General features: G+C 31.4%; 2 protein-coding genes and 1 non-coding gene across 3 annotated transcripts; 2 read left to right on the forward strand and 1 right to left on the reverse strand.

Annotated features, from left to right (window-relative positions):
- Positions 1 to 254: 254 nt before the first annotated feature.
- Positions 255 to 938, reverse strand: LOC105113927 (chaperone protein dnaJ 20, chloroplastic-like). Its single transcript, XM_011010296.1, has one exon. The coding sequence runs from the start codon at positions 881 to 883 to the stop codon at positions 365 to 367; it is 519 nt and encodes a 172-aa protein (XP_011008598.1). The 5' UTR covers positions 884 to 938; the 3' UTR covers positions 255 to 364.
- Positions 939 to 8,679: 7,741 nt separating this feature from the next.
- Positions 8,680 to 11,993, forward strand: LOC105113928 (inositol-3-phosphate synthase-like). Its single transcript, XM_011010297.1, has 10 exons — positions 8,680 to 9,013; positions 9,141 to 9,209; positions 9,331 to 9,466; positions 9,647 to 9,894; positions 10,018 to 10,244; positions 10,347 to 10,462; positions 10,554 to 10,730; positions 10,845 to 11,033; positions 11,140 to 11,202; positions 11,551 to 11,993. Exons 1-10 carry the CDS (start codon positions 8,826 to 8,828, stop codon positions 11,668 to 11,670), a joined length of 1,533 nt encoding a protein of 510 aa, XP_011008599.1. The 5' UTR covers positions 8,680 to 8,825; the 3' UTR covers positions 11,671 to 11,993.
- A 2,356-nt stretch (positions 11,994 to 14,349) lies between these two features.
- TRNAA-AGC (transfer RNA alanine (anticodon AGC)) lies at positions 14,350 to 14,422 on the forward strand. The gene has a single exon. It is a non-coding gene; the product is annotated as a tRNA-Ala (tRNA).
- The last annotated feature ends 4,219 nt before the right edge of the window (positions 14,423 to 18,641 follow it).

Raw genomic sequence — 18,641 nt, forward strand, 5'->3', positions numbered from 1 at the left:
TTTTGAAATTTAAAAGGTGAGTCGGGTTTGAAAAACATCATTCTGAAAACACGGTAGAAATCATATTTTAATAAAAAATTAAAAAAGTTATTTAAATTTAATATTTTTAAATTGTTTTAATGTAATGGTATCAAAAACAACTTTTATAAATAAATTTTTAAATAAAAAATTATTTAAAAATACAATCAGTACCATACTCCGAACACCCTTAAAAAGAAATCGAAATAGCCTTGGCTTATGAGTTGGCCTCGGCAGCAACTTCCATCTACAACGAATTCTTATACAAGTTCTTGTTAGAGAACAATCTACATATTACAGTAAGAATAAAGTAATTAATATCAACCATAAATAAATAAATAAAAAGTTAAATAACTTTAACATGAGTATATCCATTGTTCCTCCTCTCCGCTCGGGCATATGATTGTTGATATAATCCATGCAGTTGCCTTTCCCACACTTCCCTTGGAAAACTGTTCTTCCGATCCTCCGATGGAAGCCCTTCAAACGCAAATCCTACAGAATTAACCATACCCAACTCGTGATCATACATTCTACGAGCAATTGGATCGGACAATGTCTCATAAGCCTTTTGAAGCTCAACAAATCGCTTTGTAGACTCTTCTTTTGCTGAGGGAGGACATACATCCGGGTGGTATTGTAAAGCCATGCTTCTATAAGCTTTCTTTATCTCATCAAACCCCACATTCTGAGATCCGAGAGAAAGAACTTCATAGAAGTTCATCTTTTTTCGAAATGCTACCTCGTTAGTCGTCGTCTTGCATAAAATTGTCCTGTGCTTATAGGATTTTTGCCTCGACCATTTCTTCATCATAATTGGAAACTTATTTGCTGTCCTAGGACTTGCCAGCAGGGACATCTCCATTTGAATTTCGGAGCCCGCCCGAGTCTGAGAGAATTAGCGATCGTAAATAGCTTGAAAGCTGTGAGTGGAAGAAGTGAAGGGCTTGTGTGTGTGTGTGTGTCTATATATATATGCTTAGAACACGGTTGTACTTTCAGCGTTTTGAGTAGAAATTAAGGGTGCTGTTGACTGCAATTTTGGTCTGGAGTCGTCGTCGTTGTTCTTCCCTACGTATTCTTGCCTGTTTATATTAATTAATTAATTAATAATGATATTTCTTGATGGCCTTACCTTTCTCTCAAAGTTTTTTGTTTTTAGACTGACGTTGTGCAAGTTAATTTGTCCATGCAAATTAAGCAGATTCCTAGGATGACTATACCAACACGAGTCCATCAACCACAAGAAATAACAGGAACGACAACATTTTGCATGAATATTATAAATGTTAAACGACAGTGGAGATCCCAAAAGATATGTGGGTCCATCAATTAATATATACACACACGCGCAAAGATGGCAACCCCCTAATTTTCTATGTTATTTACAAGGTGGTCAAATTCCATCCGGGCTCTCCAATATCTAAATATCTATATTTTTTATTATAAAATAATATTTTTGACATTAAAATATTAAAACAATTTGAAAATACTAAAAGAATTAATAAAACAATTCAAATTTTTCAAAAATATTTTCAAAATATAAAATAAACAGGATCTGAATATGAGGTAAAAACACAATAGAAATATGGATAGAAGTATAGATTGCACCTAAGTTCTGTTTTCTGCTGGCCGGCCGGCCAAGTTTTGGTGTCGAGAATTCTCGCGTTTATGCTGGGCAATCAACTATTTTCAACGCACCTTGTACGTTTAAAAAACTCACGTATACTCTCTAATTAATAATTTTTCAGACCGAAATCAGCTGTGTGGTGCACAAATTGTTGGTCAACTACATTGTACTAATTAATTATTAATTAATCCAAATATTATATGTTTTAATAGGTCCAAAAGTATATTGTTTTTCGCATTCAACCATAAATTGAAAACACCGATATATATATTTCTATTCTTTTCTGAGCTTCGATGCCAAGAAATCAGTCCACAAGAAAGTCACAGTACTGACCATCACCAGGTTTCTTTTTTTTATTGAATATCCGGTAAAATTAATAGGATTATATATATCTTGATTAATCTTACAAATTTAAAATTAATAATTATATAAATTTTTAATAGTTCTAAAAATATTCAAATTCATGATTATTGAAAAATAAATTTAAAACATAAATAGTTTTTTTTTTTGGATTATTTAACATATATGCCTTGGCTTCTTGTATTGCCGTCCTGTGGATTTGGTCGGGACTTGACCACTTGGGAACATGCCTGAATGAAATTAGCAATGGCAAAGCATTATTAAAATTGAATATTCTTACTTGGAAATGCAGCTGGCTAGGCTCAATCACGACATACAAGGACAAGACCAGAGCATTATAAGTTTAATCAGTAGAGAGTATATTGTTCTTTATCCCTTGCTTTTGAACGTGATTATAATTTAGTCCTTTGTGTTTTAAAAGCTATAACTCGATGCCTTGCTTTTAGTTGACTGCAATTTTATTACAATATTTTGATTTTCCTCTAAGAATTTAAATTATTTCAATATGCTTTTGGGATATAGAGAAAAAAAACAACAACAAATGTTTTTCTAAAACACTTGTCAAGAAATTCAAGACATTAAGTTATAGATGCACTTGGTTATTTATTATATGAATTGTGGTCATTTAAACCAAGCAATTATGTAGATCTAAATGGTTTTAGCTTAATGTTAGTTAGAAAATATGAATACCAAATATTAATCCTGTCCATCTTACGGTAAAAAAATAAATTTGATATAATATTAAAAAATTATCAATTTAAATTGTTAAATTGTTAAATTAAATTCTAAAATTAGTTCTTATGATAATTTTCTATCCGGAAAAGAAATAACATTCATTGTATTTTCACTTTCCAGTGAGACTAATGTATGAAATTTATTCTATTAACCATAACTAGTAATGATAAAAATAAGAAATTTAAAATATGCAGAATATTATTACAATATAATCTAAAAAATAATTTTCTATGTTTTAAGTTATCATTAAAATCTCGGTTATAAACTTGTAAAGGTTCAAAATTGTTTAAATCCATAAGTTTACAAGCAAGATGGATCATGGACTCAGCATACAAGAATTAGCACAAAGGTCAAGACTTAGCTCAGGATATATGAAAGCCCTAAGTGCAAAGTTGGGTTTTTCCTCATCAACCAATTCTAATTTGTAAGGGTGGAAAACGTTCCGGGCTTACAGACCCCCGAGGTTTCTTCTCGTGCGTCAAACTAAATATTCTTTCAAGATATACATATGTGTGTGTGTATATATATTGATCATGAGAAATTATTTAGTATTGTAATTAAATATGATCTAGTGGGTTAAATTTTTAAAGATATATTGGATTAATTAGAGTAAACTCCAAATAACCTATTAAATTTATGGTTCCAATCATTAACTCTACCATGTCCAATATTTTTTTTATTTAATTATATAATAAAAAATATGAAGAAAAATTAAAAATCAACTAAATATTAAATAAAAAAATAAAAAAATATTAATGTTTAATAAAAAAATAAAAAAATAAAAAATCAATTATAAGCCAATTACCCTGACCTAGATGGCTCATGCGTCTGATCTTAAATCAATTGTTGTGATTAAAAAACAAGGAGAAGTGATGTTTTAGGCCACAAATCGATTTTTAAAGCCATTTTCACATAAAAACATCTACAAATTATTATAAAAAAACTCCATAAACCACTTATCAATCTCAAAACACACTAAAAAACTTTAAAAAAAAACAACATCAACCAATAAATATTCATAACGAAGTTGGCTCTTCTTTTTCAAGTATGTTTATAAAAAACCGTATCATTATTAAACTTTTTTCATTGAATAAAACTCATTGACACAAAAAATGATGAATTTTGTCATTGAGAAAAGACAATACCAATTGTTTTCTCTCTCGTTTCTTTCTCATCTCTCTAATTCAAGAACTTAAATGCAAAATAAATGAGTTTTTGGATCAAAATTGAAATCACAAAAAATATAGGGACAATAAAAGTAGAAAAAGAAAAGTAAAAAGATAAAAAATAAACTTTTCCGCCTATTACCAATGGGTTTCTCCTTGTTTTACATTTGGTCCCTTTCTTTTAAATTTTTCTCATCTTAATACATTTTTTCAAAGTGATCATTATTTTGAAAATAAAAGGACATAATTGAAAAGAAAAAACCTTGAAAATCAAATTTAAAAAAATAATATTATGGGTGCTACAATGAAAATGCCAATCATTTTTTTTATATTGTCAGTAGTTTTACTTGTGTTTCATTATTGGTTAGATAATTTTTTTTTTCAATATAAAAGAAATATGACAACATTTCCTATGTGCTTTTTATATAAAAAATCTTAATTATAAATTGAAAAGTTTATGTATGGATTTAATTAAAAAAATTGAGAATTATTTATCCAAGCAAAACACATAATGAAGTTCAATTTTCAACTAACCAAAGTTAATCAGTCAAACTTATAATTCAAGTCATAATCTCGATCAAGTTAAATATTTTTATTTAATTATAAGATAAAAAATCTCCCAAAATTGAAAACCAACAAAATACTAGGGTGTTTGTTTGAATTATGGTAAATTTACAAATATCAAACCAAAACAAATTGCATTACCCAATTAAAAATCAATAAAATATTAAAGAATGTAATTTAAAAAAATAAATAAAAAAAATCAATAAAGATCCAATTGTGAAAGATTAAGTTAGGAAAAAAAATCAATCAATCAAAAAATAAAAACCAGGAAAAAAGGCTTCGATGTATAACCTGAAGCCGTCCACGTGCCTGAGTCTATTTAATTATTTTTTTTCTTTTTTTATATGAAAAATAATTTATTATTTATTTCTGAATTCTTTGAGAAACAAAACAACTAATAACGTGTTACTTGCTCTACTCAAATTTTAATAACCAAAGGTCACTAAAAAGTTGGGTCAAAAGTGTTTCAAATCCAAAAAATCCATTTTTAACCACTGTTTTACCTAGGAACACTTGAAAATACCATAACGATCACCTAAATAAATATATTTATGCCTTTAAATAACCTAAAAACAATCCAAAAGCAATAAATCAATCCAAAACCAAATAATTTTTTAATATCAAATCTATTTTTTCAAGTAATTTAGAGATAAAAAATATTTTAGTAGAACTTTCCTCGTCAAATAAAACTCGTTAATATCAAAAGCAATAATTTTGATTGTTGAATCTTTACCGCAAAAATTATAGAGTCTCTCTATTATACAGGACTAAAAACTAATATAAATAAAATATAGAAATAAAAAAACTATTTGTTTTTATGTTTAAAACTGCATTCAGTATGAAAAAAAATATTAAATTTGTGTTTTTTTAATGTTTTGAAATAATTTTAATATATTTATAAAAAAATATTTATAAAAAAATTATTTTAATATATTATTTCTGTGTCTACGGTGACAGAGAAAGGGAACAGTTTCCCATGTGTTTTAGTGTTTTGTCAAGTAATGCGATGTGATGGGAGGATTGTGGACCTAATGATTTAAGATATAGGATTTAAGACAGGGCCCCCATTGATGCAAATGGATTCAGGCCGAATAATGATCTGTGGCCTATTCTGGGCTACAAACTCATGATGGAGCTGGAGTGCCCTTTGATAGAAACAAGTAATTCCAGCAAATTCATGACAAGGCTTGAATTATCACATGAAAATCCAATGATACAGTGAACGACTTATAAAGGAAGGGCGTGGACAAACACAACTCCCATCTCTTTAATGAGACCGGTCCAGACGATAGCTACATGTCAGTGACAGAGTGGTGCCACGTGGAAACGTAAATAAGATGTGATCAACTTTTCCACAGCAAAATGTAGAATCTTTGATGCTGTTCTTCTTGGTAATGACCGATGATGATGGTGAGATTTGTTTAATTGTGATGATGTTGTTGTTTTTTAAATATATATTTTTTTTAAAAAATTAATTTTTGATATTAATATGTTAAAATAATTTAAAAATATAAAAAATATTTTTTAAAAAAATTAAAATAAAAAAGGTTGAACATCAATACTAAATAATATTTAACTTTTTTTCATAACTATTACTTTAAATTAAATAGTTAGGTACAACGAACCTCCTCATTTGACTAACTCGATAATTGATGAGAGTGAAAGGACTTGCTATTTATTTTTAGATCTTTTTTTATGTTGAAATGGTTATCTCGGATAGGTTTAATTTCTTAATTTATAATATCAAATCTTGATATCATTACAGGAGATAATTCAAAATGAAAAGCATGGCTTTAAATAGGATATTTAATAATTGATAATATTTTTGGTACGTCCATGACTTTGGAAAAAGAGGGAGGAGAAGAAGAAAGAATTGTCGATAAAATAAATTGAAGGATCAAGGATCTTAGAATTTTGGGCATGTGGGGCCCTGGTATATTTCAATCACAGAGTATAAAATAATTTGGGATCAAAACGTGTTTCGTGCAATCAAATCATGATAGAAACCGGTGCGCCACCCTCTACCACCAGCCCAGCGTGATCAAATCACGGATTCACTTGGTACCACTGAAGCTAAAGTCGGTGGAAAATTAGGCAAAACATACAAAAACTAGACTTTTTTTTTTCTTTTTTATGAGGAGACCAAATTATTTTGCAAACTAGTATAGTTGAGTGTACCTGAGAAAATATATTTTACTCTAGCACAAAATAAAATTCCTCCACCTACTATATATATATGATCTAATAATTTGATATTAATTTGATATAGAATTAGTTTATATGATCTAGTAATTTGATGTTAATTAGATATAGAATTATTTTATTTTATATATTTTCTTACTGAATAAATAATAAAATTAGATATATAATTTTTATTATAAAAATTAATATTATAATAATAATGAGAAGCTGTAACTCGGTACTTAGATTGCCCTTGCGTCATGTGGTGTTAGAACGAGTCTAGTACCACATGATGTTAGGACTATCATAGCCACTTAAGCAAGCTATGATCAAATGGATTTGGGTGTGAAATCTTTCCTATCCGCAATCTAAATGAATTGGGTTTGGGATGGAGTATGGATCCAATGGAGTAAGGGATTGGGTTTATATATGAATCTAAAGGGTTTAGATTCTTTTCAATCTAGACCCCACAAGGGGTTGGGGTGGTTTGAAATGTAATTTCAAAAGGGTTGGGATCTAGGTCTATATTCCAACCCAAAAGTGTTTGGGTGAGGGTTCTTTCTTGACATGAACCAAGAGTGTTTGAGGTTGGGTCTGTGGATGAACCCAATGGGGTTGTGGTTAGGATCCTTCCGCAGCCGAGCCTCATTGTGGTTGATGGGTTTTGATAACTAATCCGTAGGGGGTTTTGCCAGCAAACCTTGCTGGCTTGGTTGGGTAGTCAGCTCATGAGTATGGCTCCAGCATCTAGACATGACAATTTAAGTGTCAGGTGTCTGCCATGGAAGGACAAAACCTGTTTTTACCTGCAAAGAACACGTTTTTTAATATCATATAGATTCTTGAAGTTACAATTTAAATTTTATTATTTTTATTTTTTAATATAAATTTGCCCTTATCTGGTGAAATGCTATGCGGCCAATTAACCTGCAAGAATGTGAGGGTCCCACTAACATGGGTTACTGGGGTCCTGATTTTCCTCGATGCTTTTATGGTGAGAGGATCCACTCATGCTCACAGAGCTCACGCCCACCACTGACCAATTTTAGGGGTCGTTGATTGATGATTGTCCTTTGGATAAGATCACGTGATCCTGACCCTCCTTCTGTCTGCGTCCATACCCCTTAACCTCCTATTTGTCAAGAACTAAAACTAAAGAGCCCTAATCAAGGAAAGGTAGCCCGGCCCAAAAGGTAAATAACTTGAAAAACAAGCTCAAATCTTAGGGCCCAATACAGCTAATTACCAGCAACAAAACAAAATCTAGAGAGAGAAATAGCTAAAACCTCGCCAATACATCTACATGGCAGTTGCGACAATTCTATCCTCAAACGTCTAACAGGCGCGTCGTTTCAACGCTCCAGTTAGGATAATCAGAAACAATTCTGAGGGCCTTTTTTTTTTTGGGACCCCACCAAGAAAGAAAATCTGGCATCCAGAGGATAATGCCACGTTGAAAGTGCAGCCACTTGTCTCTGTATTGTCGCACGTATCACTCTAATACGTGCGGTCCCATCACTCTTTTTTATGGGCTGTTTGGAAACGCGGTTGAAGTGTGTTTCCAAAAAATTTAAAAACTATTTATTTTTATTAAAATTTAATATAATTTATACATTTTCAATCGTTTTAATATATTAATATTAAAAATAATTTTTAAAAAATAAAAAAATATCATATAAAAAATTATTTAAAAAATAATCATTACTACTGCCAAACACATTCTAATCTCCTCTCACCATTTTTCGCAGTTTATATCGTTTCATAGATATTTGAAAAATAATTTTTGTATTTTAAATTTATTTAAAAATATCAAAAATAAAATTTTAAAATTAAAAAATATTATTTTAATATATATATATATATATATTAAAATAACCACTATCAAACACTCAACCCTTCTTTTTCTTGATAGTTGAGACCACTGTGCAAACAAAAACAAAAGTAATGTTGGGGCCCCACATCCTAGCGTGACCCCACGTGTCGGGAAGATTTCTCATTTCCTTGGCCCTATTTATAGAACGCCAGGGGTGGCTCTTGATGGAGCACAAGGAAGAAAGGGTCAGAGGCTAGATAAGATTAGTGGCATCGCAGTCTTGGTTTTCATTTTGGTTTTCTCATTCTTTGATCTCGTGATATTTGTGTTTTTATTACCTATAGCAAAGAAAGCAAAAATGTTTATTGAGAAGTTTAAGGTTGAGAGTCCTAACGTTAAGTACATAGAAGATGAGATTCATTCCGTGTACAACTACGAAACCACTGAACTTGTTCATGAGAACAGAAATGGTTCTTATCAATGGACTGTCAAACCCAAAACTGTCCAATATGAATTCAAGACTGATTCTATTGTCCCCAAACTAGGGTTCTCACCTATATACCAAACCCCTTTCTTTGTTTTTTTTGTTCTTTTTTTTTTTTTTGCTCGCGCTAATCTTTTGTGGGCTGATCTTAAAATCTTGAAATGTTGTTTTAATTTTTTCTCCTCGCAGTGTTATGCTTGTGGGGTGGGGAGGAAACAATGGTTCAACTCTCACTGGAGGTGTTATTGCCAACAAAGAGTGAGTTCATGTTTTTCTTTGTTGTTTTTTTATTTAAGTTTGGCTATGATTTAAGGACGTAAAGTTGGGTTGGTAGGATTTTTAATTAATTTTATGATGTGGGTTGTTGAATGCCTTGCAGAGGAATCTCCTGGGCAACTAAGGACAAGGTGCAGCAAGCCAATTACTTTGGATCACTTACCCAGGCATCAAGCATCAGACTTGGGTCTTTCAATGGAGAGGAGATTTATGCTCCATTCAAGAGCCTGCTCCCCATGGTATACATATGTCTTACATTTATTAAGTACCGTGCTTCGCTCTCCAATTTTTTATTATATCTTAAGTTAATTCATGAATAATTCTAAACTATTATGATAATCAACAGTGAATTTTTAAGCAAAAAAGAAAAGAAAAGAATTATTGTGATATCAATATTGAAACGTTAAAAAACAACACAGGTGAACCCAGATGACATTGTATTTGGGGGATGGGACATAAGTGACATGAACTTAGCAGATGCCATGGCGAGGGCCAAGGTTTTCGACTTTGACTTGCAAAAGCAATTGAGGCCCTACATGGAATCCATGGTACCACTCCCTGGAATTTACGACCCTGATTTCATTGCTGCCAATCAAGACTCACGTGCTAACAATGTTATCAAAGGCACTAAGAAAGAACAAGTCCAGCAAATTATCAAAGACATTAGGTAGCACTTTAATTTTAATTTGAATTACTGTTAACTTTTCCGGTTCTGTAACTGGAAAAAGGCTTTTTTGTTCCTTAGATGGAAAAGTAATCAATGTGGTCGTGTCTTTTCATAATTAACTAGGGAGTTCAAGGAGAAAAACAAGGTGGACAAGGTTGTCGTGTTGTGGACTGCCAACACAGAGAGGTACAGTAATATTGTTGTGGGGCTAAATGACACCATGGAGAACCTCCTGGCTGCTGTGGAGAAGGATGAATCAGAGATATCTCCATCAACCTTGTTTGCTCTGGCTTGTATTTATGAAAATATACCTTTCATCAATGGAAGCCCACAAAACACTTTTGTTCCAGGTTCTTAACCGTAAAATCCCATCATTTGTTTGGAAGGCCTAATATTTTTGGCTATTAAGGAAGTTTAGATGTTTAACCTTGTTTCGTTCCTGACAACTACAGGACTTATTGATCTGGCTATTAAGAGGAACAGTTTGATTGGTGGAGATGACTTTAAGAGTGGTCAGACCAAGATGCAATCTGTGCTGGTAGATTTCCTTGTTGGGGCCGGTATTAAGGTATATAATATATTAAGAAAGCGGAATTATGTAACTTTTTGTGCTAATCGTGTTGAAATTGATGGGGGTGTTTGTGATTGTGATGATTCAGCCAACATCAATAGTGAGTTACAACCATCTGGGAAACAATGATGGCATGAACCTCTCAGCACCTCAAACCTTCCGCTCCAAAGAAATCTCCAAGAGCAATGTTGTTGATGACATGGTCTCCAGCAATGGAATTCTGTATGAGCCTGGTGAACACCCTGACCATGTTGTAGTCATCAAGGTAAATAATCTCACTTTTGTTATACCGTTACCTTTGGTTTTAATTTTCAGTTCTTACTCTTGCAGTGCTAATCTATTTTTTTTGCTCTTTTCTGTGTACGTGTTACTCGTATAGTATGTGCCATATGTTGGAGATAGCAAGAGAGCTATGGATGAGTACACCTCAGAGATATTCATGGGTGGCCAAAACACCATTGTGATGCACAACACCTGTGAAGACTCCCTCTTGGCTGCACCAATCATCCTGGACTTGGTTCTTCTTGCAGAGCTTAGCACCAGGATCCAGCTCAAAGGTGAAGCAGAGGTGTGTTTTCTTAAACTGAACTTTTAATCCTGTTTGATTTTGTTGAGCAAACTAAGTAGCTTCTTTGTGGATTGACTTGTACTGATATGAATTTCCTTCTATGTAGGGCAAGTTCCACTCATTCCACCCTGTTGCTACTATTCTCAGTTACCTTACAAAGGCTCCTCTTGTAAGTTCTACTCTTTCAAATTACTGGTTTTTTTGGGTTTTATTAGTAACTCTCAGTGAAATGAAGGGAAATGTGGAGTTGGGTTTAGTTTTTTTGACCGGACAAAAAAGCCACTAACTTTTTTTATGTTGTTCATGCCAATGTACTCGCTCTGACGCAAGTTGTTGGATTACTTTAGTCTTTAGTAACTACTTGTAAATGAAATCATGGGAATCTAGACTTGGTCAGGAGGATTCTCTGTCTCTGTCAGATTATCTTAATACCATCAGATTTATTGTCTTTATCACTGGCGGCATATGACTAACTTGTATGTAACGTGGAAAAAATAAATAAATAACAAATAAACAGGTTCCACCAGGCGTACCAGTGGTGAATGCACTGTCAAAGCAGCGTGCAATGCTTGAGAACATACTGAGAGCGTGTGTTGGGTTAGCTCCTGAGAACAACATGATTTTGGAATACAAGTGAGCTCGTGGAAGAAGATAACAGTGGACGTAGTTTGGTACAGGAACAAAAAACAACCACCCAGTTTCCCTTTCTCTTTCACTAATCCTGTGGTCAAGTGCTGCCCTTTTTTCTGTAGTGTTATATCTATGTTATATTTTCATTAATGTTTTATGTATGGATGTTGCTGTTTATTTTACGGAGTTCATGTAGTCCGATTGCTTTGGCTCTTGATGACCAAGCACCTTTTTCTATGGGAAATAGATGATCTATAGATATATATATAACAGTTCATGAGCTGTGTTTGTTGGAGCAAAGTCAAGTAATATCATTCATACTTTACTAAAGTTGTTCTCTTCATTTTTGGACCTTTTTTCTTCACGTTACCATGTTAGGGATCCATGTTTATGCGTTTTTTACTCGACTTTACCAAGAACCGTTGAGGGTATAGCGTTTTCTGAGAAATATTGTGCAGTCTCCTTTCTTAACTGTGGGACTTGTTCAAATCAGTGGTGCACGGACCAGTTTCTTGAATTGATCACCTTAAATTCTATGATAGTGCCATTCCATTATAGGTCACTTGATATTCGATAAACACACTGATTGATGCCCGCCTTGTGGAGCGCCATGGTAAAGGGCAAAAATATTTCAATGGTCCCAGCTCTCCTCTCCGTTGCCATACATATGGAGTCTCCATTATTTGAAACCTTCAGGATTATATCTATAAGGTCCCCAATTTTTTCGGTAGACCAGTCAACGTATACGTGTACAGCTCATGCTTTGTGGGATGATACTGGTCCTGTGGGGCTAATCATTATTTCATGCTGAAAGTTTTGGATCGTGTGATCATCTGTGTTTGCCTGCAATCCTGGGAAGCGGGTGGGTGGCCGAGGCTGTTGGAGATGATGCTGGGGACCCGGAGAGATTTTCTGCACCAAATCATGAGATTCTTACAGAACGAAGGACCAGTTCAGTTCTCTAGTTTTCTTTGGTTTCCTTTTCATTTTTTATTCAACTTCTGCAAAATATAATAGTGTTTCTTTCCATTTATTGAGCTCAATTTTGTTTAGGATGAGTCTAACGGTGATTATTTTTGGTTCATTCAGTTTTAAACTAAAAAATCAATAAAATAATTTTTTTTTAAAAAAAATTAAAACTAAAATTGATTTCAACCCATCAATTTCATTTTGTTTTGGTTTAATTTTTTTCTTTCAAAACCAGCTTGTCCTATTTCCATGTAATTGGACCTTTTTTATTGGGCTTGAACTTTTCTTAGCATTTAGGTTTTTTTGAACAATAATGGTAAAATATGTTTTGAACTTTTTTTTTTGTTTGTTATGGACCATTTTATTTATGTGAATTTAAGATTACTCATCAAATATTTTTTCATTTCAAAGATATTATGATCTTTCAAACACAAACAAATAAGTTTTTGCCATTTTATTTCTTTCTCTACACCCTTTCCTTCTATCTTTCTTACGATTCAATCCAAAATCTCTTAATATTTCTATCTTAAAACACATATGATGATAAACATAGAAAAAACATGTTGACATATAATAATTTACACTTTTGCACCTCCTGCTATATGTTTTGGTAACCCACAAATTCAGAAACTCACAAAGAATTACAATATTAAACACAAGTATAGAATAAGAATTACAACATTAAATACAAGTATAGAATGGAAAATCAATTGTCTCCTCACAATTGTTTATCCTATTAAACATAATTAACATCGAATAAATTTTCCACAAAAAAAAAAAATATTCCACTTGAGATTCAAGCCAACTTAAAAAGTCATAAAATAAATCACATTTGCAAGCTCTAATATACACATATAAATAAATTAGAAGACAACAACCACCCCTATCTGCCCCAAATAGAAATAAATTTTATATATATATATATATATATATATGTCTTTTGGGGATGGCGTTTGTAATACTCTAGAACGAACACTAGTATTTGTTCTGGGCCAATGATTTCCGATACACTTTCTTTAAAAGTTTAAAAATCAGAAACCCAATTTCTATATAGCCCAATACAAAGAAGGGCTGAAGTAAAATCGAACTTATCATCGGCTTTTATGTTTATATATATATATATATAATTCTTATTCTTGTTTTGAATTTTTTTGAAATCAATATAAAAACACTACATGATACGAAAAGAGAAAAAAAAAATCCAAATATTTTCAACAGCCTAGAAACTTCACCAACAAAAATTACTAAATTTAAAATTTTTCATTTCTTAACAAAGAACTGATGGTGAAGGAATAATATAATTTTTTAAATATTTTTGGTAGATAAAAAATGAGAGATGTAATTTCAACATTTAATACGAAGGCTTAAAATATGATGTGAAAGAAGCCAATATATAGAGGGTCCTGCGAAAAGCTTTTTCTTTTTATTTATTTTTGGTTCCAGCAATTGATTAAACCAACTTTTCTGGTTCTGCCAAGTAACTTCCATTCAAATCTTCATCAGGCCACCATCTTATGCTTTGGTTAAACTATAATTTGCTATAAAAAAAAATCGAGACATAATTGATTGAATATAATGAAAAATCCTACATATTATTCTTTAAATATAATGCCTATATCATTGATTCTTCTATTTTGGGTTATCGATTTTAATTCTTCCAATGTTTTTTCAAGATTTTTAGTATAGTACAAAGTAGTTAGAAATCAAATCAAGGAAAGGGGATGTAGCTCAGATGGTAGAGCGCTCGCTTAGCATGCGAGGGGTACGGGGATCGATACCCCGCATCTCCAGTATGGTTTTTCCGTTAATACTAAAGGCCAGGCCCACCGAACTGGGCTCCAGTTGGGCCACCAAATGGATGGTTCCTTTTCCTATCGAAAGGCCGAAGCTATGATTCTATGCCTTCTCTCTGCTCCAGCCATATTTTCTTAAATCTCACCACTATCACATGAGTAGGATTTGATTTCTAAATTATTTGATTCTGTGATAATAATTTTTGAAAGTATTTTTATTTAAAAAATTTATTTTAAAATTCATTTTTAACTTTAACATATTAAAACAATTTAAAAACAGAAAGAAAAATTAATTTGAAACAAAAAATTAATTTTTTTTTAAATGTGTTTATAGAAAAGATGGAAGAGGAAAGACGACTAGAGTTTGAAGAAGAAGAAATCAAAGAAAACTAGTGTTCTTGATCATTAAAGTACTGGAGAGAAGAGATCAAAGCTATTTGCATGACCCTTCATAAACAACTTCAAGATCTTTTAAGACATTCTCCTAATTTTTATAAAAAAAACCTAAGGGGTTAGCTTGCAGATAACAAGCATGATGTTGTTGCTCTATGTGTGTACTATTCGTGTTATAATTTAATTTTTTTTTGTTATTAATTCTTAATAACATCAAATACTGAGTTGTTTATTGAATATAAACAATTGAGAAGTTCTCATTGCATAAAGTTGTTCAAAAAAAGCTAGAGTATGCCTCATGTTAAATAATTGATTAGGTAATATATTAGATATTGTTGATATTTTTGGATAACAATGTTCTTTAACCACATTATTTATTGTTATATATAGTTGATTTATTTGATTCAATTTTAGTATTTAAATGATAAGAAAATATTCCTCTATTTAGTGTAGAAATAAAAAAACGTACAAGGCATTGTTTACAAGAAAAATAAACATTTATGTGTCATAAAAATAAAAATAATAGTGTTTATTTACAACCAAACTAGAAAATAAAAATTGAAATCGATCTTGGACATTGAAATTGGCCATGGATCATGATCAATCAGGAGTCAAAATCAAAGGGAAGGCGATCTTTTTATTTCTTTTTTTACAACTTTCCTTTAGTTTTCGCAACTTCTTTCTCTCATTCTTTTTAAACTTTTTTTTTTTTTTTTTATGTAGCGTTGCTTTGAAATATAATGCTTTTTATAAAGGTTTGAGTTCATAAAAATACATATTATATTTGATTTTACGAGATAGCTATTTATCTTATCTTATAATTAAGTTTTTATTTTCTAGTGTCTTCTTCTCAAAACCTAAAAAGGGTTAATGTATAACATGTTGATAAAGAATATTTGACCAATGAAAATACTTATTTTTAATAATGAACTACAATGAATTTACAATTGGATTATTTTTTTTCTGTCCAAAAACATTTTTGTCAGCATTAGCTTTTTTTTTCTTTGTTCAACAACATGTTTATCCAGTAATAAAAAAATATTTTTTCTATTTAATTTAAATTATTAGATTTTTTACTAATATTTCTCTAGTTGTCATTAACTTTTATTCAATAAATCAGGGAATTAATTTAAAAAATGTTATTGTCCAAAAAGAATTACATCAATGAAAAAAGATATTTTTCTTAAAAAATCACATTTTTTTCTACATAATTTTAAACATTGCATTTCCTGTGAGTATCCATTCTAATAATTGTGTAAAATTGAATAAAAATGAATTTTAAAAAAGCACAGACACCATACTAGTGCTATTTTATGCCAAACATATAGCAGCTTCTCGAGCCATCGTATGTAGACATGTTTAATTGTTTTATAAGCATTAGTTAATGAAAACCATTATTTTTATTAATATTTTTAAATAAAAATGTCTTTTTTTTTATTACATACAAACCATTTTCACTCTAAAAAAATTGGGATACAAAGCTAGAAAATTATTTCTCAAATACCAAGAATTTAATGAGTAGGTAAATATACCTACTCACCCAGTACATTACAACTTGAGACCTACAAATTAAAAGTATAAAATCTTGACTAATCTAAACCATCATTCCGTGACTTCATGTAATCTGGTAGTTAGGCATTTGAAAAATATTTTTTGTTGTTGGCCCACAAAGCACATTCATTCATATATATATATAAGCATAAGTACATGTTCATATGGCGTACATGGATCAGCTGTGACCGTTAATTATAAAATCAATTGGCGATGATAGGCAAATTATCGATAGCTAAAGTATGAATTAACAAGAGTCCTGAGGTAAGAACACTTGGAAGAGAGCAATTTTAAAATGTATAGAGAGGTGGTGGTAATGGATAATTGGTTATAATTTTTAATTGTAATTTGTGGCAAGTTCTCCCAATCCCAGGCAGGAAACCTGGAATTGAGCTGACACCCTAAAACCCGACAATTGGGTCTTCAAGAAATGTCTTTTCCCCCATAATCTCCATTTACCAATGCTAACAACCAATTTCATGTTAATACACTCTTGTTCTTTAAGGAAAGTTCAGAGTGGAAGTCCTAATTTACGTTTTGTTTGCTGTTAAAAATTGAAGGTCAAGGACTTCATGTTAATTGTACAGAATGCTTGATTCAAATGTGTAAGAAATATATATAATTCATAAAAAGGTTTATAAATTAAATATAACTGAAAAATAATAAATAATGTATAGTGATCATGGAGTAATTCCATATTTGGTATAAAGAAAGGAGAAGAAAAATTAACGAGGGGTTTTGGAAAAAGAAATCAAAACACAAAGGATCATAAATCTCCAGAATCTTTCCCCTCAAGGATTTCTTATACCCCACCCTCCACTGCAAGATCAAGGAGGGTTAGAAGTTAATTACCCATGGGTTAAACTTAACTCCTTCTGTCTTAAAATCAAACTCTATAAAAAATAATAGGTGGGATGGAAAATTTGGCAAGAGTTTTCCATTGCGTAGTTCAAGATAAATATATATATATATTTTTGCATTATTGGGTAGCCAACCAACCAATTAGAGAGGCATTGACTCCTAGTAGAAAATCCACAACAAATCTTTCCAACTTCGCTGTGAAAGATTCAGTTGCATTTTAAAATTAGCCGAAAGGGAAATCATCTAATAATCTATGAACTTTGGAGTATGATATGACCTAGGAGGAAAGTTGATGAGAATGAGATAATACATATTAAAATAATAGCTTAGTTGATAAACTATAAGACAACTAGTAGTTAATTGATTATTGAATGAGTCCATAGGCTTTAAAAAAACATGATTTGAAACCGGTCTATGATGTTTTCTTCTAGCTGTTTTACATTACTAGCTAGCTTCTTTTCCAAGCTTGTCTGCACTAATGGGTGACGATCCTAAGGGCATTGGCTGTCTGATGGGGCCGGAGAAGTGATTTTTATTTTTTGTTTTAGAAAAACCCTAATCAAGAGGACACCTGAAATCCAACGGAGGTTGATGGAGAATCTTGAACTATATGTTCTTGCTTAGCCTTATGACAAATGACTGCTTCTGTTGTTTCCCTTCAAATTCAAATGACTTTTATTTTATACTTCCATTTTTCAACAAGTTTAAGAAGTTCCGCTGAAAGTTTAGAGATAAAAGTTCCTTAACCAAATACAAGAATATAATTCTCATCAATTGGCCTTTTCTCTATAACTCAATAGAATGACTCTACCAGATGGAATGGTCCCAAAGTAATCATGGTTTGTTTTTATTCATTAAAAAAAAAAAAATGGATCTAAAGCTAGCCAAGTTAGAAATGTGATGGGACTTGAGGAATATTATAGATTATTTGAAGAATTTTAAGGCTCCATAATAAATTTTAAGGGCTAGGTAATATCAAAACAAGGCTCAACTTCATGGATAATCGCGATTTCATTTTGAAATTTCTTGGAGGGACACAAGCCCCTCAACCGTGCACTGCATATATATATATATATATATATATATATATGAAGAGAATAATTTTATTAAATTAAATAAGGATTGAGGTTTAAGGTAGTTCGTAAATAGGGTTAGTGGGCATAGAATCATCTTCTCATATCAAAGGGACAATTATGATACTTAAATATGAAATTTCTAATCGAATGAATATTTAGGTTACCACCTAAATCAACCGTTTGAGGAAATGATAATCTATTGACCATGAGTTCTTTGCAATCATTTTTATTAACTTTCATAAACGGATTCATATTTATTATTTGATTACAAATTATCCTATTGAATTAACAACTCTTAATCACTCAAGTTTGAAATTGTTTTATTATCCAGCTTC

Source organism: Populus euphratica, unplaced genomic scaffold (genome assembly GCF_000495115.2).
Source record: "Populus euphratica unplaced genomic scaffold, PopEup_1.0 scaffold472.1, whole genome shotgun sequence".
Classification (NCBI taxonomy): Eukaryota; Viridiplantae; Streptophyta; class Magnoliopsida; order Malpighiales; family Salicaceae; genus Populus; species Populus euphratica.

What these genes read in the sequence shown, in the direction of transcription:
- LOC105113927 (XM_011010296.1), bottom strand. Translation starts at nt 883, where the DNA reads ATGGAGATGTCCCTGCTGGCAAGTCCTAGGACAGCAAATAAGTTTCCA.
- LOC105113928 (XM_011010297.1), top strand. Translation starts at nt 8,826, where the DNA reads ATGTTTATTGAGAAGTTTAAGGTTGAGAGTCCTAACGTTAAGTACATA. An exon ending in GGTGTTATTGCCAACAAAGA is followed by an intron (nt 9,210 to 9,330) that starts GTGAGTTCATGT and finishes AATGCCTTGCAG; the next exon opens with AGGAATCTCCTGGGCAACTA. An exon ending in TCAAGAGCCTGCTCCCCATG is followed by an intron (nt 9,467 to 9,646) that starts GTATACATATGT and finishes AAAACAACACAG; the next exon opens with GTGAACCCAGATGACATTGT.